This window comes from Pseudorca crassidens, chromosome 9 (assembly GCF_039906515.1).
Source record: "Pseudorca crassidens isolate mPseCra1 chromosome 9, mPseCra1.hap1, whole genome shotgun sequence".
Taxonomy (NCBI): domain Eukaryota; kingdom Metazoa; phylum Chordata; class Mammalia; order Artiodactyla; family Delphinidae; genus Pseudorca; species Pseudorca crassidens.
Genome location: NC_090304.1, coordinates 79,227,020 through 79,252,466, shown reverse-complemented (window position 1 = coordinate 79,252,466; position 25,447 = coordinate 79,227,020). Strand labels below are relative to the sequence as shown.

General features: G+C 42.5%; 1 protein-coding gene across 1 annotated transcript; it reads left to right on the top strand.

The window, feature by feature from the left end:
* The first annotated feature begins 834 nt into the window (after positions 1-834).
* On the top strand, positions 835-8,545 carry LOC137231162 (lysine-specific demethylase 4D-like). Its single transcript, XM_067751693.1, is given in 3 exon segments — positions 835-1,359; positions 3,519-3,532; positions 7,552-8,545. Coding segments are annotated over 3 exon segments (1,533 nt in total).
* The last annotated feature ends 16,902 nt before the right edge of the window (positions 8,546-25,447 follow it).

The following is a 25,447-nucleotide window of genomic DNA, read 5'->3' as shown; positions in this document are numbered from 1 at the left end:
TAATATTCCATTGTATATATGTGCCACATCTGCTTTATCCATTCATCCTGTTGATGGACACTTTGGTCGCTTCCATGTCCTGGCTATTGTAAAAAGAGATGCAATGAACATTTTGGTACATAACTCTTTTTGAATTATGGTTTCCTCAGGGTATATGCCCAGTAGTGGGATTTCTGGGTCGTATGGTAGTTCTATTTGTAGTTTTTTAAGGAACCTCCTTATTGTTCTCCATAGTGGCTGTATCAATTTCCATTCTCACCAACTGTGCAAGAGGGTTCCCTTTTCTCCACACCCTCTCCAGCATTTATTGTTTGTAGATTTTTTGATGATGGCCGTTGTGACCGGTGTGAGATGATATCTCAGTGTAGCTTTGATTTGCATTTCTCTAGTGATAAACGATGTTGAGCATTCTTTCATGCGTCTGCTGGCAATCTGTATATCTTCTTTGGAGAAATGTCTGTTTAGGTCTTCTGCCCATTTTTGGAGTGGGTTGTTTGTTTTTATAAAATTGAGCTGCATGAGCTGCTTGTAAATTTTGGAGATTAATCCTTTGTCAGTTGCTTCATATGCAAATATTTTTTCCGATTCCGAGTGAACCCTATATTTCTAATAATTTGTCTATCAATGCAAATTAATGAGTAGATTTTAATTAGAATGTTTCAAGTATTTACACATTAAGGATAATGCTTGTTAAGGATGTGTCTATTTGTGTTCTGTACTTTTTTCCTGCTTTTGGTTACATCGGCATTCTTTCTATAATGGTAGATTTTTATCTGCGTCCCCTGTTTTATTATAACGTGATATGCTTTTACTTTTCTCTTTTCTCTTATGCTTATGTTTTTACACTTTTTTACACTCCGCTGCGACTCGCGGAGAGGGCAGGCGCGACGGGCTCCTAGCGGCTGCGGGACTGGGGAGACCGGGACATCCGGGCGTCCCCGCCCCCTTGGGCTCGCCATCGGGGTCACTGCATGCGCACGCACACGCATACGCGCGGCCCCGCGCCGGACGCAGGCCTGGCGGGACCCTCCCCCGACTCAGAGCGGGGAGGCGCGGCCCGCGGGAGGCAAAGAGCGGCGCTCGGGCCCACCACAGGGCCGGCGCAAGCCCTCCAGCGAAGGCGAGGGGCTCTGCCCATGTGTTCTGGCAGTCGCCACCGTGACCACTGCACGCTTGAGAGGGGTAGCGGCTGGGGTCCGGTACCCCAAGGCTCCCTCTCAGACAGCTAGCGAAGGCTTTCTCACCGACGGTGAGTCATCCCCCACCGATCGACTCTCCCCTTTGGGCCCACGGAGGCGCTCCACGAGCCGCCAAGTCCACGACTGGGCAGGGGGTGGGCGGGGGGGGTCTGCGGTATGGGTAAGAACACGGCCCACAGGAGAGTTCGCGGCCACAACCGGGGGCACAACCTCTCCCTCCCCCAGGCTTGTCCATCGGGCTCCGGAAGGAGGGAGCACGCCCCAGAAGCGCGACAGACCCTCTTCTCACAGGCCCCGGCCCAACACGATTATACGGTTGAATACTTTACAGCACTGAAACAGAAGAGTCCTGCTGCATGCAAAGACGTAAGTGATGAAAAAATACACCAAAAATACACTAAAGGACATCAATACAATTGTGTTTCTTCAAGGTTATATAAAGTTTTCAAAAATGGACAGAGTTTTAATTTTATAATGTTGCCCCAAATTACTATGTGAATAGTTAGGATAAGGTCAGTCCAGGAGGCAGAAGGGGCTGTAATCTGGGCAGAAGAGCACAAGTCAGGCAGCCAGGTGCCTGGCAATGTTGCATTTCTTGACCTGGGTAGTGGTTCCACTTCTGCTCACTCTATAGTTATTTGTTGAAGTGTACATATATGCTTTATAGATTTCTGTGAACACTTTATATTTCATAATTTAAAATATTTTTAAAAGTGCTCTAAAAGATTATGTCACATAGTGGTTCATAGAATCATTTGGTTTATAATGTGCTGTATGGTAGACTGTTTCCAAAACTCAGAGTATGTTTCAAATTTTTTTCATTCTAATATTGTTTATTAATGCCTTCTCCTGTTTATTTATTATTTACAATATTATACTTAGTAATACCTAAACTTTTGGGCAGTTTTAGATTTACAGAGCATTGAGCACGTGGATCAGGGAGTATTGACCCGACCCCACTCCCATGTCCCCCTATTAGTAACATCTTAATTCCCATGGTATATTGATGACAATTAATGAACCAATGTCAATATGTTATTGTCTACTAAAGGCTATCCTTGGTTCAGATTTCCTCACCTTTTACCCAACTTCCTTTTTCTGTTACAAGATCTCATCTAAATTATCAAATTACATTTAGCTTTCATGTCTCCTTAGATTTCTCTTGGCTGTAACAGATTCTCAGACTTTCCTTGTTTTTGACCAAAAGTTTGTATAGAAACCTGACAGTCTGGGGAATACTGGTCAGGTATATTGTAGGATGCCCCTCTATTGGAATTTGATGCTTTTCTTATGATTATCTTGGGTTTCTCTGTTTTTTTGGAGGAAGATTACGGAGGGAATTTTGTCACATTTTAATCACATCATATCAAGGACATATACTATCCAAATAATTTATGGCTTTTTTTTTTTTTTTTTTGGCCACGCCTCACAGTTTGTGGGATCTTAGTTCCCTGGCCAGGGATCGAACCTGGGCCCTAGGTAGTGAAAGTGCGGAGTGCTAACCATGGACTGCCAGGGAATTCCCAGTTTATGACTCTTGATGTTGACCTGGTTAAAATGGTGTTTGGCAGGGTCCACCTCTATAAAATGACTACCCCTCCCCGAGTCCCATCACCACTTGCCACTCTGCACCAGCTTCTCCCACGCAGGGAGCACTCTCTTCCTGTAGCAGGGAGTACTATATAATTTATTAACCAGTTCTTTCTTTATTTTATTTTTTAAGTAACAGACTTCTATTTTATTAATCATTTATACTTTTGTATATGGTTGTTTTCCCTTTTGTTTTTTGAATTGTTCTATCATTTTTATCTTTTTTTCTTTCAAATAATTCTGAGGTATTTTGGTTTAGTTTTTACTAACTACTTGCAGACAACAGAAAAATCAATGGATTTTTAGCTATTATATGGATATTGTTGTAGGTGTTATGTGGATATTCATTTTTAAATAAATATGGTGGTGGTCCCTTTTTTCGTTATTGACTTTCAATTTTATTTCATGATTGAAATAAAAGATTGATCAAGAGGGTACTCGATACATAGATTCTGTGGAATTTTTATTGAGATTTATTATGTGGTCTTAACAGTGGTAAATTTTTGTAAATGTTTTATATGTGTTGAAAAGCATTTTGCTATGTGGTTGCTGCAGGAAATATAATCACAGTTGTTAACTTTATTGTTTATACTTTTGTAACATTAATTTTCCTCTGTCCTCATGTATCAGTTTCTGGAAGAACGGTGTTTGAAAAAAAAACCTCACACCATGATTGCAGACATGTCAGTTTTACCTTATAATTCTCAGTTTTTCTGTTCTGTGTCTCAGTGCTATGTGTCTAGGTGCGTAAAGTGCATCATTGTAATCTTTCCCATGAGTTTTTCTTTTTCATAACTATAAGCTGCCCTTCTTTTACCGTATAAATACATTCGATATTAATTGCTGCTAGACCAGGTTTCTTTTGTTTAATAATTGCTTGGTTTGACTTTCCCACTCCTTTTATTTGCAACCTCTTAGTTTGCTGTAAGACTGGTTTAAAAACTCAAAGGGGCGCAGACAAAGTGGGCTGACCAACGAGAGCAATTACCATTGACTGGTGCTGATCAGATTATACCTTTGCCCAGGTAGAAAGCCAGAGCCGTCAGGACATGGGTCTGCATTTGGAGGCCAGCTGCCCAGAGAACACTGTCTCTCTCTCTCTGGGTCCTTGAATATCTCCAACTGGAATCAGGATTTTGTTGGTAGAAGGTAGGTCACTTTATTTCTGTAATTTGTGCTTATGAGCAAAAGAGTTATTTTCCTACCAGAAGTTTTAAAAAGTGACACTGTTTATGCATATAGAGAGAGAGAGAGCGAGAGAGAGGGTACTATACATTGGGATATCCTTTCCTTGAGTTTTTATTTTTAAACTATTTTCCCACTTGTGAAGTTAATTGTTTTCTTAATATTTTCTTGGTAAGAATCACAAAAATTTTCAGGAAAAAGCACCTCATTTAGTGCACTGCGATGTAATGGGAATGAGAGGGTTTCTAGAACTGGGTAAGGATTGTGTCAATTGGAAGGGACTTGAAAAATATGTGGGATCAAATTAGAGATTTTGATTGGATATGAGGGTATTAGATTTGGGGTGGTACTGATTGAATTGAAATTGGTGTGGGACATATATAGCCAGACTTTGAGCACAGCCTGTTTCATTCAGAGGCTGAATCCTTCAAGGAAACCATTTTCTGGGTCCTGTGTATCATCATTTGGGATTAAGATTTTAGACCGGCAGAAGGCAGGCACTTTTTTGGCCTTTTTTTTTTTTCCTTTAAAGCATAAAGATGAAAAGGATGACATTTTATGCCAGAAAGCAACTTTTTTCCCCTGGTAAAATTCACATTTATTTATGCATTTAAAGTACAAGCATTGCATGCATATCATTTTTAGATTTCTTCATTGGGGCCATGTATTTCTGTTATTAAAGGGATTAAAACCTTTTTACTCTTTCACTTTATAATTGATTGTTAACTGGTGTATGGGATCTATAGATTTTGTTTGCTAATCAGTGTCTAGAAACTTGATTGAACCCTATATTTCTTTTTTTTTTTTAACATCTTTCTTGGAGTATAATTGCTTTAGAATGGTGTGTTAGTTTCTGCTTCATGACTAAGTGAATCAGTTATACATATGTGCCCATATCTATTCCCTCTTGCAACTGCCTGCCTCCCGCCCTCCCTATCCTGCCCCTCTAGATGGTCACAAAGCACTGAGCGGATCTCCCTGTGCTATGTGGCTGCTGCCCACTAGCTATCTATTTTACGTTTGGTAGCGTATGTATGTCCACGCCACTCCCTCACTTTGTCCCAGGTTACCCTTCCCCCTCCCATATCCTCAAGTCCATTCTCTAGTAGGTCTGCATCTTTATTCCCATCTTGCCCCTAGGTTCTTCATGACAATTTTTTTTTTTTTTAGATTCCATATATATGTGTTAGCATACAGTATTTGTATTTCTCTTTCTGACTTACTTCACTCTATATCACAGGCTCTAGGTCCATGCACCTCACTACAAATAACTAACTCAGTTTCGTTCCTTTCTATGGCTGAGTGGTATTCCATTGTATATATGTGCCACATCTGCTTTATCCATTCATCCTGTTGATGGACACTTTGGTTGCTTCCATGTCCTGGCTATTGTAAAAAGAGATGCAATGAACATTTTGGTACATGACTCTTTTTGAATTATGGTTTCCTCAGGGTATATGCCCAGTAGTGGGATTTCTGGGTCGTATGGTAGTTCTATTTGTAGTTTTTTAAGGAACCTCCTTACTGTTCTCCATAGTGGCTGTATCAATTTCCATTCTCACCAACTGTGCAAGAGGGTTCCCTTTTCTCCACACCCTCTCCAGCATTTATTGTTTGTAGATTTTTTGATGATGGCCGTTGTGACCGGTGTGAGATGATATCTCAGTGTAGCTTTGATTTGCATTTCTCTAATGATAAACGATGTTGAGCATTCTTTCATGTGTCTGCTGGCAATCTGTATATCTTCTTTGGAGAAATGTCTATTTAGGTCTTCTGCCCATTTATGGAGTGGGTTGTTTGTTTTTATAAAGTTGAGCTGCAAGAACTGCTTGTAAATTTTGGAGATTAATACTTTGTCGGTTGCTTCGTTTGCAAATGTTTTCTCCCTTTCCGAGTGAACCCTATATTTCTAATAATTTGTGTATCAATGCAAATTAATGAGTAGATTTTAATTAGAATGTTTCAGGTTTTTACACATTAAGGATAATGCTTGTTAAGGATGTGTCTATTTGTGTTCTGTACTTTTTTCCTGGTTTTCTTTATATAGACACTCTTTCTATAATGGTAGATTTTTATTTGCGACCCGTTTTACTATAACGTGATATGATTGTACTTTTCTCTTTTTTCTCTTATGCTTATGTTTTTACACTTTTCATGGTCTACAAATTACATTTTGGTTTCAGTCATCATTTCTATTGGGTGTTATGTTTTCCTTTGTAATTGTTTCAGCTTATTTCATTGTTTTTCTTTTCCTAATTTATCTTTTGGGTTAAGCCATCCAATTTCTTGAGTTGAGTGCTTAACTCCTTTCTTTTCAAGCTTGCTTAATGTCCGTACTGTTCAGTTAAGTTTTAATTCCTCTTTTTCTGTCTTATGATTTGTCCTAATACTTTATTTTTAAATTTCAGCTTTATTGCTGTATAATTGACTTTTAAAAGTGTAAAATATTCAGTCAACTTTGTGGTGATTTGATATACATTGTGATAGGATTTCCCCCTCTAGTTAATTAACACATTTCCTTCATATATTTACTTTTTTTGGTAAGAACATTTAAATCCTACTCTTCTGGAAAACTTCAACTATACATCACATTGTTATCAACTATAATCACCATGGTTAACATTAGCTCCTGAGACTTTATTCACTGTCTACCCTTTTACCCTCCCTTCCCTGCCCTCCCCCACTACCACTTTTCTACTCTGGTTCTGTAAGTTTTACTCTTTTTTTTTTTTTTTTAACATTCCACATATAAGTGATACCACGCCATATTTGTCTTTCTCTGTCTTATATTACTGGACATAATACCCTCCAAGACCATCCATATTGTTGCAAATGACAAAATTTCATTCTTTTTATGGCTGAGTAGTATTCCATTGTATCTATGTACCACATCTTCTGTATCCATTCAACCATCACTGGACATGTTGGTTGTTTCCATATCTTATCCATTGTGAATGTGGGAGGGCGGATATCTCCTTGATATTCTGTTTTTATTTCCTTTAGCTATATACCCAGAAGTGAGACTGCAGCATCATATGGTGGTTCTAGTTACAATTTTTGAGGAACCTCCATACTGTTTTCCATAGTATGCACCATAGCTGCACCAGTTTACATGCCTACCAAAAGAGTGTACTTTTTGCCCTTAAATTCAAACTTTGAAATTAAGATTACTATACAATTTTCTTTTACTTGACGTTAAATCAGTTTGTTCTGTCATCCACTGATTTTCAATATTTTGTACTTTCTTTAGGTTTGGCTTGGAAACTTCCATGAAGAGACTTTCTGCTACAGTGAGGTGAGAAGCCACCCATGCACTCAAGTGTGGGAATCTGGAGAGGTCTCAGGCACTTATACCCCCAACAGAGGAAACTCACAGAGCTGCAGGCTGAGGCAGGACTTGGCTCAGAGAGCCGTCTCCTCTGGGAAATACTGGATTTCCTTTGGCTCCAACACGCTGACAAGAGTAGAGTCCTTCTGGTGGATTGACAAGCCTGGAGAAGATACAAGCTCGTTTGTTTAAAAGTTCAAGTCTGAGTTCCTGCCTCTCAGCTGTATCAAAACTTCTTTAAAAATAAAGAAAGTATAGGGAAGAGGTTACTCCCCAGCCTTCTCAGGTATCCAAAGCATACCTAAGAAGCTGGCAGTCCGTTGCTTATTCTGTTGCCGCCACGCAGTCTAAGCACTTTGGGAGCCAGAACCCAAGTTGTAAGATTACGATCGTCCACCCAACCATGGAAGAATTTGAAGATTTCAGCAAATATATTGCCATGGAGTGGCAAGGCCACCGAGCTGGCCTAGCCAAGGTAATTCCACCGAAAGGATGGAAAGCCAGACAGACGTACGATGATACCGATGACATCTTAATAGCCGCACCCCTCCGGCAGGTGACCACTGGGCAGGCAGGTGTGTTTCCTCAGCACCACAAAAAGAAGAAAGCCATGACCGTGAGCGAGTATCGCCGCTTAAGAAACAGTGAATGACACCAGACTCCATTCTACTCTGATTTTCAGGATCTGGAGCGAAAATATTGGAAAACACGCCCCTATGATTCACCAGTATACGGTGCGGACGTCCTTGGCTCCTTATTCGATGAAAACACGAAGCAGTGGAACCTTGGACACCTGGGAACCATTCAGGACCTGCTGGAACAGGAGTGCGGAGTGGTCATCGATGGTGTCAACACCCCCTACCTTTACTTCGGCATGTGGAAGACCGCCTTCGCCTGGCACATGGAGGACATGGACCTTTATAGCATCAACTACCTGCACTTCGGGGAGCCCAAGACTTGGTACGCAGTGCCCCCGGAGCACGGCCGGTGCCTGGAACGCCTGGCCAGGGAGCTTTTCCCGGGCAGCTCGCGGGGCTGTGAGGCCTTCCTGCGGCACAAGGTAGCTCTCATCTCGCCCACGGTCCTCAAGGACGACGGCATCCCCTTCGGTCGGGTCACTCAGGAGGCTGGAGAGTTCATGGTGACGTTTCCCTATGGCTATCACTCTGGCTTCAACTGCGCGGAAGCCATCAATTTTGCCACCCAGCGTTGGATCGATTATGGCAAAGTGGCCTGGGAATAGGGCTCTGCATGACCTTTGGAAAGATCTTCGTCAGAATAAGGGAGATTTCAGGTGAGCACCCTTAGGATATTAAAAATGGGTGGTTGGGTGGGGACTCTAAAAGGGACCTATAATTACCCGCTGCGAAGGGAGTTGGCTGTTAGAATAGTAACATTAAGACCAGAGCTTTGTATGGTACTGACATTGTGTGTGTGTGTGTGTGTGTGTGTGTGTGTCTTGTGTTTCCTGAAGCAATATGGAATGGAGACTTTGTTTTCTTGGAGCAGCACAGAAATAGGAAGGTGGGGAGGCTTTATCTTCCTTTCCATATCTTCATATGGATGGAACAATAAGATGAGTGTGGGCATGAAGAGGTGAGGAAGATGGGCCGTGTCCCTGGCATGCACTGTAGAGAAGAAAGGAGACTTGGGGAGGTCTGCATTGTCACCAGACTGTGAGGCCCCCTTCCCTGGCCCCTCTCCAGAGCTGCAGAAGCTTTCCTTATCATGGCAGAGAGGGTGACCCCCAGGGGAAGCTGACTCTGTCCATTATGAAGTTTTGTCCTTGGTGTGGGTAATTCCGGATAGGTTATTACTCTGGATAGTAATAACAATTCTCTATTCAGTTCTCCTTCCCTATCACCTCCCCTGCAGCCTCTTATTTTTCTTTTAATGGTGAAGTAAATAAATGTGATGCTGTTGATGTGGTTTTGTGTTGTCCCACCAGCCACAAACTCAATCTATCCATGGACCCACTCTGTATGCGTATGTGCAAAGTTGAATCTGAAGTGTGATGTCTTTCGTAAAGCAAACTTTTCCATAGTCACTGCTTTGAGCTGTCCAGGAGTTACTTAGAGGGGAGAACTGGACTTAGAGTCAGCAGAAATGGCATTCAAACCTGCGCTTTGCTACTGTCTAGTCGTGGGACCTTCAGCCAAAAAATCACTGATTTTCTCTGAGCCAGAATTACGGTGCGAGAATTTTGTGAAGATACTGGGGTTGTAAATGTGACAGGCGTGTAAGAGGTGCTCAGTTAATTTGATGTGCATCCATTCACCCTCCTGGCCTCTAGGGCCAGCCCAATGCCTAGGACATCCGCCCGTATTCTTTCTCTGATGCTCAGTTCTACTGTTGTGTTCCTCAGCACACCCCCAGGCTTACACGTTAACTTTTCTTTTAATTAATAGACTTTATTTTTGCAGAGTACTTCGCAACAAAATTAAGTGGAAAATACAGAGGATTCCAACATACTCGGTCCCATGCTCCTCCACCAGCATCCACACCAGAAAGGAACTTTTGTTATAATCGAAGAACCTGCACTGACACCTTATTATCACCCAGAGTCCTTAGTTTAATTTATTCACTCTTGGTGTTGTACAGTCTATGGATTTGACCAATGTATAATGACATGTATCTACACTTATAATACCATACAGAATAGATTCATTGCCTAAAAATCCTCTGTGCTCTGCCTAATCATGCCCCCTCCCCCTCCCGACAACCACTGATCATTTTACTGCTTCCATAATTTTGTCTTTTCCACATGACTTCTTTCACGTAGTAATATGCCTTTAAGTTTCCTCCACGTTTAGTGGTTTTATAGCTCATTTCCTTGTATTGGTGAATAATATTCCATTGTGTGATGTATGACCCTTTATTTATCCACTCACGTGCTGAAGGACATCTTGGTTGCTTCTAATTTTTTCTGCAATTATGAATACAACTACTATAAACATTTGTTTGCAGGTTTTGGTGTGGTTGTAAGTTTTCAGCTCATCTGAGTAAATAGCAAGAGTGCGACTGCTGGATTGTATGGTGAGACTATATTTAATTTTGTAAGAAACTGCAAATTTTTAATTTTTTTTTATTTTTTTTGTGGTATGCGGGCCTCTCACTGCTATGGCCTCTCCCGTTGCGGAGCACAGGCTCCGGCTGCGCAGGCTCAGCGGCTATGGCCCACGGGCCCAGCCGCTCTGCGGCATGTAGGATCTTCCCGGACCAGGATTTGAACCTGTGTCCCCTGCATTGGCAGGCGGACTCTCAACCAGTGTGCCACCAGGGAAGCCCTGCTAATTATTTTTACCGGTAGAAAATTGATGTGTGTTTTTTTTTTTTTGCTCATGATCTACCGCATGTTTGCACAAAAGGTCACACATACCCATTTACAAATTCCACTCCTTGTCGTATTTGTCCTTGTTGCAGTGTTACAAAGGCAAGGTAAAGATTTCACAATCAGTCAAGAGCCAGAGGACCCAGCCTTTATTCAGACTCCTACCCCAGCTTGTTTAGTAGTCTTTCAACAAATCAGGTTTCGATGGCTCTCCATTTGCCAGTTTAGGCAAAATGAGCTCTTAGCCACATTGCACCTCTGTTAGAGTTTGCACATAACAAGTTCAGATCAGGGCAAACATAATTTGTGCTAAATAAATATTACCTATTAGCATTATTACTTAGGAGCCCAAAGTTGTACGATGGACATTAGAACCTGTACTTAAACGTAACTCGTAGAGGTTGGAATTCGGATCTTGGGACTCCTCTAAGATTTGTATAAAGGGTCTGTTATGGATCTGTCTGACTACCTGGCCACAGTGAATTATTCGTAGAGATTAACCATTACACCAATTCAGTTTCCATGTGTATAAGGATTCCTTTCCAGATATTTGGAAATAACTTTACCATGATATTTATGTCGTTAGACTGTTACCGTATATGGGTCTTGAAGTTGCTTTTTCTCCCAATGTTTGTGTTACCTTTCATCACTTTAAATAGGAAAGCACAAACAGTTGGTAGGAATTGGCTACCGAGGTAAGTGGAATGGACACTGATGTGAGTTGAACAGATCCTGGTGAGGAGCAGCCCTTGCCCATCCCGCTCTGCTCACCAGCCACTCAAACTGAAATGCCTCCCAAGCACCTTGTCATTGACCTGCAGTGATTACAGGGTAATAGTGAGACCCTTCTCACGGTTCCTCAGCAAGTGGTGGGTGTTAGGGGGATAAGCAGTTTCAGGGAGGACAGAGGAAGGGCAGAACTGAGCCCTGTTGGGCATGGGTAACATGTTGGAGGTGCCACTCAATGAAAATGCAACATTCGTGTGTGGCCGGGTTTCTGGATTTTTCTAGGTTCCTGGCATCCAGTATCCTCGTGCCCTAAATGTTCAGGCTCCTCTACCTAAAAAAGAGCTACGTTAAATCCTGTAGACCTCAGACAGCATCTTTTCTTTGTCCCATCTCTCAGAGAGCCTTTTCTCAAAAGCTTCACATGGTGTCTATATATTTCAGTGCCCATTCACTCACTCTCTTATTAATTCATTCAGCACATGTTTGCTAAGCACTTACCGTGTACCAGGCACTGTTTGTGGAATTGGGGACACAACAGTGAAAAAGGCAAAGTTTCAGTTCTCCTGGAGCTTATATTCTCATTATAAAGAGAGACATAACAAGTCAAGCAGTCACAAGGCCTAGGAGAAAAAATAAAGCAGAGTAAGGGGTTAGAGAGTGGCAGGACTGCTGTGTTGGAAAGGGTGGCCTCTTGGGAGTGTGGTCTTCGAATGCGTGCTGTGGACAAGGGAGTGAGAGCATCACCCTAGGCAGAGGGACAACACATGCAAATACCTGCGGTGGGGGCACCCTTAAGGGGCTCACAGATTAGCAAAGTGGCTGGAGAGCAGGAGAGAGGCGGCGGGAGCTGTGGCGGGGGGAAGGCATAAAATGTCATAACTCAGTGAATGCAAACTCCTCCCACTGTGTGATTGGGGCCATTGGTGTTTTAGGTGACCTGGGGATGGAGAAATTTGGGGGCCACAGAGTCTTTGAAAGCACGGATAATTCACAGCCATCCCTGGAAATGGCTCTATCGTTCCTACCAGATGCAAATCCTGAGAGCAGAATGTCTGTATGTTCTCGTTTCCTGCTGTACCAGCTGACATGTCACGTTTCTGACTTGTGTTGCATTAGGTGGGACTTTAACAGAGCCAGCAGATCACTGACATTCACTAAGTTGACAACAGCCATCTCAGCTATGTATGAGCAGCAGCAAATCAATGCAGTCAGTATTTTGGAATTGTGCTGAGGCCCATATTCACATAATGTGGAGGGCAGTGAAGGCATCTCCTCAGGAGACTTCAGGAGAAATCCTCTGGATAAACAGCTACCAGGTGAGAGATCAGGTGTGAGAGTTGAACGGGCTATAGATTTAGAATTTGAGGCTATGCATGGGAAATCCTGGGTCCAGAGACGGTTAATTTTTAGGAAAGAGCTAGGATTAAGAATTTGCAAAGAAAGAGCTCAGGATCCATTCCCTGGGAATGTCAAGGGTCTATTGCATAAATTTCTTTTTCCTGAGAAACTCCTTAGTAACCAGGTGACCTAACCTCAGCTCGCTTGTGGTATATCACCTTGACTGTACTTACACACGACCCTCTAGGACCCTGAGTACTTTATTACCCTATGGTGTAGCTCATGGATTGAACCAGATTAAAACAGTTGATAATTATCTTTCTTGGCTTTCTCTGTTTAGTGAGGACTCAATGAATATTGTCAATTGAGTGAATGACTTGAAACCACCAATAGAAATGAAAAAAAAAGCTAGTATCATAAGAAACACCTAAAATAAATAAATAATTCCTATTACAGCATAATTGCTTTTATGTTAATTGTCTTTTAAAACAAGATATCCAGTTCTAAGCTGGGGTTTGAAATAACTTACAGAGCCAGAAAATAAACTCTGTTTGTCTTATTCCAATATGAGACCTTCATTCATTGACTCCACAAATATTAAGCACCCTCACCGTGCCAGGCTAGTCCTACGTGCTAAGGAAACATAGTATGACGTTTATGATCTGCTTGGAGACAGACAGGCAGTTAGGCAGTTTCACCACGCCACAGCCTCTTCCCAGCTACAGTAACCATAGCCAGGCTCTCCCCCAAACTGCTGGTTTTAGAGCCTCTGAAGAAAGGCATCTTTTACTGGGAACAGTCAGCCTCAAGTTCAGGGCCAAAGCTTCTTGGGGCTCTCAGAGCTGTTTCAGTCTGTTCTCGGGCTCATGGCAGCTCTCTTGTTTACTTTTCTCAGTAGTACCTGACAAATGGGCATAGGTCACCTTTTGGGAGAATGATGGCTGCTCCGGGCATTCCTTTCTCACCAGGTGTGCAGGGGGATGGGACTGGCTTTGAATGCTCCCACTGGCTGCTTCACTCTAGGAAGTGAGTGTGGCTTACTGTCAAATCCCTCCCTTCCTCCACTCATGACACTGACATTCCTTGGCTCCTTTAGGGAGCTTGGTCGTTTGAATTCCATTTCCTGTGTTCCATTCCGTTTTCCCATGATCTTCCCCCTTGCTATGGACCGAATGTGTCCTCCTAAAATTCATACGTTGACACCTTAATCTCCAGTTAGGGATTTGCAGGTGGGGCCATTGGGAAGTAATTAGATCATGAGGATGGAGCCCTCATGAATGAGATTAATGCCCTTCTAAAAAGAGAGATGATTATCCTCTTCAGCATGTGAGGATGCAGCAAGAAGGTGGCTGTCTGTAAACCAGGAAGAGAACCCCCACCAAGAAACTGACCATGCTGGCACCCTAGTCTTGGACTTCCTGCCTCCAGAACTGTGAAAAGAAAATGGTGCTCAATCCCCCCACTGTATGGTATCTTGTGATAGCAGCCCAAATGGATAAAGACACCCCCGTAACTGCTTGTCTGCAGTGCACACTGGCTACTCTAGGAGAAAGGTAAAAACAAGTAGGCTAGAGACAGGAAACGTGGCTACCATATTATGAGGGTCTACAATGTGCCAAGAACCCTGACTTCCAATTTGTATACATCGTACACTTTTCTTTCCATAAGCTCAGTCTGTAGAGTCGGGCAGATGGAGACTGGAAGCCCAGCTCTGCCTTTTGCTAGGGTGACTGGCAAGTGACTCAGCACTCTGAGGCCCCTGCTCCTGGGAGAGCCAGCGGGGCCCAGCACACACCCTGTGTCCAAACATAAGGGCTGCGCTCATAAAACCATGGAACCTCGGCAGTCTGCTTCTGGACATGATAATAACAGAACTCACAACAATAGGATGGTTGTGAAGCTCAACTGACTTAATACAAGTAAGAGACTTAGAGTAGTAACTAGCTTGAGGAAAAACAAGCTATTATTTCACATCTAGTTGAAGATTTTTTTTAAAAGTGTGATTTCAGCACAGTGTTCGACAAGAAGCACACAAGAAAGTCTAGCTATTATCGAAGTTATTATTATTACTTATTTTGTATTACTTTAATAATATTATTCATTACTATTATTATTTTCAGACATAGAGGTGACAGATGTGGGGTTGTCCCTGGTAAAGTACTTGAAAGGAGAATGACAAAGGAAAAGACTATAGCTTCTTCTTCCTTTTTATTAACTTTTTATTTTGTTTTGGAGTATAGGTGGTCAATAATGTTGTGTTAGTTCCAGGTGCACAGCAGAGTGATTCAGTTATACATATACATGTATCTATTCTTTTTCAAATTTTTTCCCATTTAGGTTGCTAGGTAATATTGAACAGAGTTCTCTGTGCTATGCAGTAGGTCCTTGTTGGTTATCCATTTTAAATATAGCAGTGTGTACACGTTAGTACCAAACTCCCTAACTATCCCTTCCCACCTTCGCCCCCAGTAACCGTAAGTTTGTTCTCTAAGTCCATGAGTCTGTTTCTGTTTTGTAAATATGTTCATGTGTATCATTTTTTTTAGATTCCACATATAAGCGATATCATACAATACTTGTCTTTGTCTGACTTACTTCACTCAGTATGACAATCTCTAGGTCCATCCATGTTGCTGCAAATGGCATTATTTCATTCTTTTTAATGGCTGAGTAATATTCCATTCTATATATGTACCACATCTTCTTTATCCATTCCCCTGTCGTTGGATATTTAGGTTGCTTCCATGTCTTGGCTATTGTAAACAGTGTTGCAGTGAATACTGGGGTGCATGTATCCTTTCAGACCATGTTTTTCTCCGGATATACGCCCAGTACTGTGATTGTGGGATCATATGGTTGCTCTATTTATAGGTTTGTTTATTTATTTATTTATTTATTTATTTATTTATTTATTTATTTGTGGTACGTGGGCCTCTCACTGCTGCGGCCTCTCCCGTTGCGGAGCACAGGCTCCGTACGCGCAGGCTTAGCGGTCATTGCTCACGGGCCTAGCCACTCCGCGGCATGTGGGATCCTCCCGGACTGGGGCACGAACCCATGTCCCCTGCATCGGCAGGCGGACTCTCAACCACTGCGCCACCTGGGAAGCCCCCTATTTTTAGTTTTTTAAGGAATGTCCATACTGCTCTCCACAGTGGCTATACCAATTTACTTTCCCACCAACGGTGTAGGAGAGTTCCCTTTTCTCCACACCCTCTCTAGCATTTATTTAGTGGATTTTTTGATGATAGCCTTTCTGACTGGTGTGATGTGATATCTCACTGTAGTTTTGATTTTCATTTCTCTAATAATTAGCGATGTTGAACATCTTTTCCTGTGCCTCTTGGCAAAGGCTGTAGCTTCTTATCACTCAAAGCGTGGCCAGGATCCACAGCACGGACATCGCCTTTGACTTTGGTGAAGTTCAGGAGTTCAGACTTCGGCCGCAGACCTACGACTCAGAGTCTGCATGTTAAACTAGATCCCAGGTGAGTCAGGGGCATGTTCAAGGTGGAGAGGCACTGCTCCAGTGCGCTGGACCTCAACCTACTGGAATCCCCTTTGAAACACACAGATGTCTAGACCCTCCCCCCATCCTCTCACCACCCCAAAATTCCATCTCCATTGGCTGCTGTGCAGGCATGCTTGACAAATGTTAAAACTGCTATGCAGGCATGCTTGACACCCACCCATCTAACTTTTGGTCCATGGGCAGTTAGGCTGCAGGGGTGGATGGGAGTTTAGTTTCTTCAGCAAGTGCCAGTGAGAGGGTTTGTTTTGTTTTTTTTCTCGAAATGCCCAGTGGAAGGATGGAGGGACACGGAGAGAACACATTCTTCTTTCCCGCCCCTGCCATTCCCCGTCTTCATTCCAACTATGGACAGGTGACAAGGCTCTGTGCAGGCTTCTTGGCCAGTGTTTCTGTTTCTCTGGTTGCTGTTCACAGTGTCCAGCTCTGCTGGCTGGCAGTCTGTCACTCCCATGTACCTGGGGCTTGGCTTTCGGCAGTGGGAGTTTGTATTTCCTTGAAATGGGGTTCATCTCCTTCCTTCATCCACTCCTGCCCACTGCTCACAATACCCAGAGCCTGCTGACCTTACCTGTGAGACCCTTGACCCCTGGTAGAAAATCCCCATTGCCACCCGGTTCAGGCCGGTTATCTAAGTGACTGTTGCTGTAAGGAAGGCGGCTCATGCCCCATCGTAAGGCCAAGGACTCTCCTGGGGGCCAGTCTACTATTGTTTTGTGGGAATGAGGGTCATGGGGTTGTCATTTTCTGAATTTTCCAGAGAAGCTAACAACTTGGGATTATATGAAAAAAAAATGTTAATGTTGACAGCTAGTTAAAAAAAAAAACTTCCAAGTCCTGACATCAAGCCAAATAAAACATTTCCGGAGCTCAGACTTGCCCCCCGTTCTAAAGAGCCCATTTGGATTGCAAAGATTCCACAAGCCATGGAGGCTAATCCAAATGATCTCGCTGGACCTTTGGAGCTGCTAGAAAAGGGGAGACACCCGGAATCCCCTAAGCCACGTGGCCAAAGGTTTTTAATCCAGTGACTTGTTAGTTTGGTAGCCCCTCTGCTGAAGGCACGTCTTCCTTAGGCCTAAGCATGGCTGTTTCTGACACTCACATCTAAGACCTCTGTGTGTTCTCCTAGGGGGACAGGGGACCTCTCTGCCTGACCTGACGCCAGATATGGTAGGAGTTGTGCAGGGCAGTTGTATTTCCCTAGGACAGCAGAATGGAACGAAAGAAAGCACGGGTTACACTCTCTAATCTTCTCCCTCCCCTCTTTTCTGCCCTCCCTGAATGACAGACAGCCGCAGCATTTGACAGAGCCCCTTGTTTAACGCTGCCACGTCTCTGCTAGTGACCGAATGTTTCTCCCTCAGTATTGTCTTTATACAAGATGATGTGACCTGTGTTTGTTGCTAATATTAGATCTGTAACAGATGCCCTCATTGTTGGGCCCTCGGTCCATGTGGAGCAGATTAATAATGCAAAGACAAAGGCCTCAAATACTCAGTGACTTTAAGAGCAGAATTTGCTGCAAGGGACAGGGGCCTTACACTGTGTTTGGCAAGGTGAGGGGATAGGCCTGTGAGAGAACAGGAATTGAGACCACAGTCTAAATGCCATTGGAATTATAGGCAGAGCTCTTGGGGTAAACGGGTGGGGAGCATAAAGCATCAAGAAGAGGCATCCGCATGTGGAGACAAAGAGTAATGTGGTTAAAATGACAGGTCATCTAGTCACCACTGGTGGACAAAACTAGGAGACAGGGGAACCAGATAGTAAGTCTAGGGAGACAGTAGATAGTTCAGTGAACATGGCCAATGTCGTGGTTCTTTTTGCTCCTTTCCATTTTTCTCAATAAAGCCTTTTAAGACAGATCAGAGGAGGGTGGTCACATACCAAGTATCTGCTGGATCTTAGCATGGACCACTGGGACTTTCCTTGCCCCTCCCTCATCTTCTTATTGCAAGATAATTTGTGTTTTATCTTTATTTTATTGAAGTATAGTTGGTTTATCTCTACAATGTTGCATTAATTTCTTCTGTACAGAAAGGAGATTCAGCTATATATACATATATATATATATATATATATATATATATATATATATATATATATATATATATATATATATATATATACACACACATACACATTCTTTTTCCTATTCTTGTCCATTATGTTTTATCCCAGGATATTGAGCATAGTTCCCTGTGCTGTACAGTAAGACCTTGTTGTTGATCCATTCTATACAAAATAGTTCGCATCTGCTAATCCCAAATTCCCAAACTGTTGTGTTTTTCAATATCTGCTGGATGTGTTGTTTTTTTTTTTCCCAAATTTTTGTTTAGTTGCCTGAACCTTAGCGAAGTTACTGTTGCACAGCGAGGTGGAGATCGCGTCTCACTGTCTCGCCTGCTACACGGGCCCACACACTAGCAGGCATTGTCCTAATGAGCACTTCCTGCCCACAGTGATCCCAGCGCTAGTGCCCCGGAAGGCTACCTGAGACTTGGTCAAGGCCAGTGGATCAAGGGTTTTTCGGCCTCTGGAGGGTTGTGCTGCAAAGGTTCTGTGCTCTCTTGATTTGGAATTGAATTGTCAAGGTGAATCCTGCAGCTAACCTGTTTATAATCTGAGTTTAATCTTTCTGAAAAGAGAACCAGAGCCCTAAAAATACCTGTCTTGTAAAATCCAGATTTTTGTAATTGCATTTTTTCCCCCTAAATGAAAGACTGGCCACCTACCTGCAGTGAAACTATATGGAAGAAACAAACTAGTGTTTGCTCAGTTTTGCTATAGGTTAAGTGCTTCACATTGTTTAGTTCATTTCATTTTCATGTCCAAAATGTGATGTAGGTATTATAATTCCCATTTTACAAATGAGGGACTTAAGGCTCAGAGAGCTCAAAAAGCTTGTAAATGGCAGAGCTTAGATTTAAATGAAAGTCTCCTGATAGCCAGACCTCTGCTTTTCCCATTGATCTGCACTTCTGGAGTCCTTTTGCAATTGCCAGATGCTGTTCTATTCAGACTAAGACAGACACATATAGACAGAGATAGGACTGAACGTTTGCCTTAATATGTTTTGCAGTGTTAAAAATAAACAGCCATTATTTTAAATTCATAAGTAGTTATAATGGAATAGATACTTAGGCAAATAGATTTCTGAAATAAATGTTTAAATTTCCATATTGAAAATCAAGATGACCTGGTAGAAAGCTGAGATTGTGAGTTCCAGGACAGCTGAGACCATGTTTTATATACTCTGTGTCTCCAGCAATTAGCCCTGAGCCTAGCCCACAGTGGGGAGGAAGGCACTCAGTGTCTGCTGAATGAATAAATAAGTGTCTCCTGTATCCACATCAGTATTTGGAAAAAAAGAGACCATCTGCTTAAGTCAAATGGTCCTCCTTCACCCACTGAACAGACTGTTGTCTTCAACATTACTGCCATAGACCGAGTGTTTGTCTCCCTCCAAAGTTCATGCGTTGAAACTTAAGTGATGGTATTTGGAAGTGGAGCTTTGGGGAGGTGATTAGGTCATGAGAGGAGAGCCCTCATGAGAGGGATTCGTGCCTCTAGAAGGAGACCACAGAGAGCTTGCTTGCCCCTTCTGCCATGTGTGTATACAGCAAAAAGACGGCCATCTATGAACCAGGAAGTTGGTTCTCACCAGACACTGACTCTGCTGGCCCCTCGATCTTTGTCTTTCCGGCCTCCAGAACAGTGAGAAATAAATGCTTGTTTCTAAGCAACTGTGATATTTTGTTATATCATCCTGAAAGGACCATGAAAATACTAAATAATATTAACAGGGGTTAGGCAAGAGAGCCAAGCCAAGCAGTTTATCCATATCTGGAGAAGGTGGATTTTGGTCATCTTGCTTCATGAGAACCTCCATTTCCTGTTTGTATTATAAAATGACTCAGGGCCTTGGTGATCTGTGAACAACTAGTGAAAATGAAATACTCCTCTGAGTTTTTTAAAAATGTGTATTTACGAAACCTACAGTGGTTTCCAAACTTCAACTGAATTTAATACTATTTGCTTTGAAAACGAATTTCATTTTCCCTCTTGTAAGTTTTTCTATATAAAATTTTATATACACAAAAGTAACAATAATTTTACTTACCTGTGGTGCAAAGGCAGTTATTGAGCTTTTCTCAGTCTCTCATCATCCTTTGCGTATGTTCACTCACTGTGATCATACCATGCATAAGTTTTTTATTCTACTTTTCTAATTATTCTTTCTATTATAAACATATTGATAGAACTTCATTTTCCTTTGTTCCTGGCAATTAAAAAAAACTTTCATAATACAAAGGCAATATATGTTGAAGTTCAAAACAGAATGTTCTGCTTTCTCCTGTTGACAGTCAAATACATTTTAAAGGGGACACGCAATCAGCAAGAAACAAAAGTCCAGGGAAGCTCCTTTTGATCCCCTGCCGAAATATATAGTATTCACTCATGTCTGCGTGTCTGCCATCTGAATAAACTCCTTTTGGGGCCCAGAGTTGAGCTGAATTAATGTTGGTCGGGGAGGCTTAGGAGTTGCTTATAGAACCAGTATCCAAGGTGCACTAGAGCATCACTGGAAATTCGCTGGTATTTTAAAAATGTGTTTATTGCAGCTTCTCTTATGGAAAGCGGGGTCTACAATTGGAAAACAAGACTTTCATTAGTCACTTGGGGAATGGTAGTCCAAGGATCACTATCCTCTTAAGAAGAGCAGTTGGTTAACTTAGGGCTTTGGATTTGTTCCCTGCTGTATGCAGGTTTGGGGTGAGAGATGGATTTCTGAGCCTCATTGTCAGAGCTCCTACTTCTCTGCTGTGTCTCAGAGTACCAGTCGCTCTAATAAATGATTAGGAAAAGAATGTTGACTTAAAGAGGCATCAAACTTTTACCTGTCCAAGGTATCCACATCTCAGTAGGTCTCAATTATATCACCTTTCTGAGATCTTGGCTAAGATAAAGGGATGGGTACCAGGTGCTGCCACCAACTCCAGGCCAAGTATTAAGAGCAGCTTCTCTCTTTCCTGGAAAATGGGTCAGTCATGCTATCATTTGCCATTGCTATCTGGGACATTGGTTTAAAAATGAGCTATATAGTTTGGCTCTGATGAAGTTAGAAGAGCTATATATATTTTATATCTCTATCATCTATTAAATATTCATTTAGTACTGTTTATGTGCTATGTATTTTTCTAAGCTCTTTGTATCCTGAATTTCATCACATCTAAGATGCCACTGATTATAAGCTACACCATTATTTTTCCTACCACTGAGGCAACTAAACTCTGCTATGCTATCGACTGTAAATTGCACCTCAATTTCAGACATGTTAAAATGTGAAAAATGCATGTCTTAGAATTAATGAAACATGGTATATTAATGCATGTTGTCTAGGAGGTAGGTTCTATCACTCTCCTGATTTTGTAGATGAGGAAACTGAGGCATAGAGAGGTTCCACAATATGCCCAGGAGCACACTACATTTGCACCCAGACAGTCTAACTCCAGGGCCCAGCTCATAACCACTACACTGTTCTCCCTGCAGATAAGGAAAGCCGAAAAAAGAAAGTTTCAGAAAAGTTATTTTAAATATTTCTCTGCATGAGGAGACTCAGTTATTCCTGTCTGCAGTTGTCCCCTAACATCTGGATCTATATCCAAAAGCTGAGCAATCCGGAAGTGCTCAGGAGTTCTATGGACCATATGTCCATTTTAGTGCAAGGTCATGGGGTGAGAGTGTGCATGTGGACACATGGCTGCTTCTGTGAGGACTGAGGTTGACTAGTATTACTTCTAGACATCATCCAAGGTTTAGTTTTGCTAGAAAGAAGACACTTCTGCCCACAGTTTCAGGAGAGCGTGATTCAGCCTCCTGTTGGCTTGGGTGTCAACCACCCCTTTTGACTCTGATGCCTTCTGCTTCTCACTTGAGGGTTGAGCCTGGTGTCCTTTCTTAGGTTTAGTCATGATGAGGAAAATGAACCAGGCATCCTCACCCAAATAGCACCTACTCCTCAGCCTCCTTTCCTCTCCTGGTAATGCAAATGTAGTTAGTTTCCTCACTACCTGTCAATTTCATACAAGAGTTTGACAATCAACAGAGAGGAGTGACAAAGAAGTAGCTTCAGGAACCTAGAAATTTAATCATTCTAGTTTACAAGCCACAGTTTCAACATATCTCATCATTAAGTATGATTTTACACCATTGCCACTGTTTTTTCAGAGCTACTTCTCCCCAGATTAGCTTCAGCGACCTTTCTCTGCCCTCATAGCACATAGCTCTCTTAAAGAGCACTTCTCACACTGTATCGAAACTTCTTGTCTGTCTGTCTGTCTGTCTTCCCTACCTACTTCAGGTTCTGAGGTACCAAGTTCTGTATCTGTCTTGCCCTGGGCTAGAGGTGACACAGCCTGAAGTCTACGTTACAGAACTCACTGGTGGCGTGAAAGTTCCCCAGCGTTGTCCTTCCCTGTCTCAGGCAGAGCATCAGTTAACTTCTGCTTTCTTTTCTGGTTACCCATGGAGCCCTGCGAGGTGCTGGCCTGAGAGCAGCGACCAGGTCTAAGCTCGTTCCTCCCTGGATACTCGGCATCTAGCCGGTGCTCATGGTAGATGTTTTTAAAACATTTTGAAAATGAATGAATGGACTAGAGCCAAGAGACTCCAAGTGAAATTTCATGGAAGGGTTTTTCTCCCTTTCTTTTATTCATTTATTTAATCCCTATATTGAATACTTACTGTATAGCAGGCACTATGTATATATATGAGGGGGAAGGTAGCAATTAGATACAGGAGAAATACTGGGATTAATAGACACAATCAGGGAGTTCCCTGGTGGTCCAGTGATTAGGACTCCGTGCTTCCACTGTAGGGGCCTGGGTTCGATCCCTGGTCAGGGAGCTAAGGTCCCAAAAGCTGCAAAAAAAAAAAAAAAGGCACAATCAGGGCCCTTAACATCACGTAGGGCAGGAGGAGGGCAAGGGGTGAGTGAGGACATGCTTGTTAGGAAGATGGATGAGTTGAGGACCTAATGTTTGGCTGCATTGTATTTAAAAAAAAAAAAAGGAAAAGGTAAATGAAAGAGTTGAAGAGATGGGAATACAAGGTGAGAATTCCAGGCCAGGGGAAGTATTTTATGATGTAAAGTCTCAGGACAAGAGAGAGCACTGTCTGTGGTAGAAACTGCAAGAAGTTGAATAGTACTGCTCAGAGCAAAGACGGCCAGGTGGCACAGGCCAGAGGTGAGGCCCAAGAGGAAGGGATCAGATCTCAGTGGTGTTGGGGATCAGGGAGGTAGCAGGGTTTCATCCTAAGGCACACGGAGAGCGATTGACGTGCTGTAAGAGTAGGATGATGTCATCAGATTTATTTTAGGAAGTCACTCCAGCTGCAGAATGGATTGGCGGGGATGAAGGGATTCAAAACTGGGTATGAGAGATGAGGTGGTGAGGACTGCAGGGCTGGAGAAGGGTCTAGTTTGACTCCTGTCTTCAAACAGCTTGGAAAAGAATCAGCCAAACCACTGAAATCCAAGTAGAATGTCATTTTATTCCACATCAGCCATTATTCTTCCCCTTCAGGTCTTTGCTGACAGCTATTGACACATGTTGGATTGGCATGGGTGTGAGTGCTGAGGCCTAAGAGGATCTGGTTAGAAACCTCGTCCCCAGGAGAAGAGAGTCAGTGGCAAAGAAAAGGGACCAGAGGTGACCAAATGGAGACAGTGAATTATGGCTCATAAAGATGCTGGGAAAGACAGGCTTCCCCTAGAATGAGCTGTCAGTAAAAACTTTAATTAGATCAAGGTACTCCCATGACGTACTGTGTTCTAGAATCTTGGGGTGAGGACATTTGTAATTTGCAAAAGTAAACTCAATATCATCATATAACTTCCCTTTGGAAAGCAGGCAAACAAAAAGAAGCTTTCTTGTTTGTACTATAAAGTAAAAGGAACTAAAGTAGACAAAATCAGCCTGGCTGTGGGATGTGCAAATGTTCTGTGTTATGTGCGTGTTGGTCACTGACAGGGGTCTGGGGAAAAAGTAGAATTTGCCGAAGGGGGTGGGGGAGTAGTGGCAGAGATAGTTATGCTTATCAAAGGGGGGAGCAGGGATCAAGAAAGTTTGAAAAACAGTGAATTAAAGTCATATAAGTGCTTTAGTCATAAAAACTGAGAATTTATTTATATATTCTGCATTTTTTCAAATACAACGTAATTATCAAATTTGACATCTATCACTCCAGACTCTGTGGTAGCCAATGGGACCCAGAGACTAAGAAGGGACCACGCTGTCCCCCAAAGTACACGATCAAGTAGAGAAGACAGAGGAATGATTAATACCCTTACATGACAAGTAGCATAATAGAGCATGTATAAAGAACATGAGAAAGAGAGGGATTGATTTCTAGTTGTTTGTGTTTAGAGTTGACAACATGAATCGACATTGGGGAGCATGTATAATCCTAGATAGTAATATAAATATTAAAAAATCCCATGAAAACCCTAATCCTCACAGCCTCGCATGGAGGACATGGCAGAGGTATACAAGGATAAGGATGACCTGGCTGAGGGACAAGTACCACATGACCAGGGTCATCAACTCGAGATCAAAGGGGTCTCCAAGTCAGGTTGTTACTGTGACGTCACACTGTATGTGTCTTTTTTTGTTTTTTTAATTAAGAAATAAATTTAGGTTTCATTTCAGGGGCCAAACATAGTCAACCTTTTCAGGTATTGAAGCCTCCAAGGAATTGGTTCTTAAGCTCCAAAATGTGCTCTTCTGACAATTTCTCTCCTATTTTATAGGCTCACCTCATGGATTTGCTGTGACTTAGAGGAAAGGCCAGGCTTACGAAGCAGACGGACCTGGCTCAAATCTGGCTCAGGACTCACTGATTATGCCATCTTGGACAAGCATCTGAACGCTCTGGTCCAGTTCCCCACGTGGCACACTGAGGAAATAAGATTATATAATAAGATGTGAGTGAAGGCACCCTAGTAGGCAATCTGCTTCTGTCTCTACCACCACCGCAGTAAAGGTACCATCTCTCAACTGGATCTTTATAAATGTTTGTCTTCATTTATTCTGGGCCACTCCAGTCTGTCCATTTCTGCACAGAAAACAAATGTGATTGTGTCTCCGACATTGAAAGATCAAAAGCCTCAACATGATTTCTATAATGTTTCTTTCCAAACTGCAGGACAT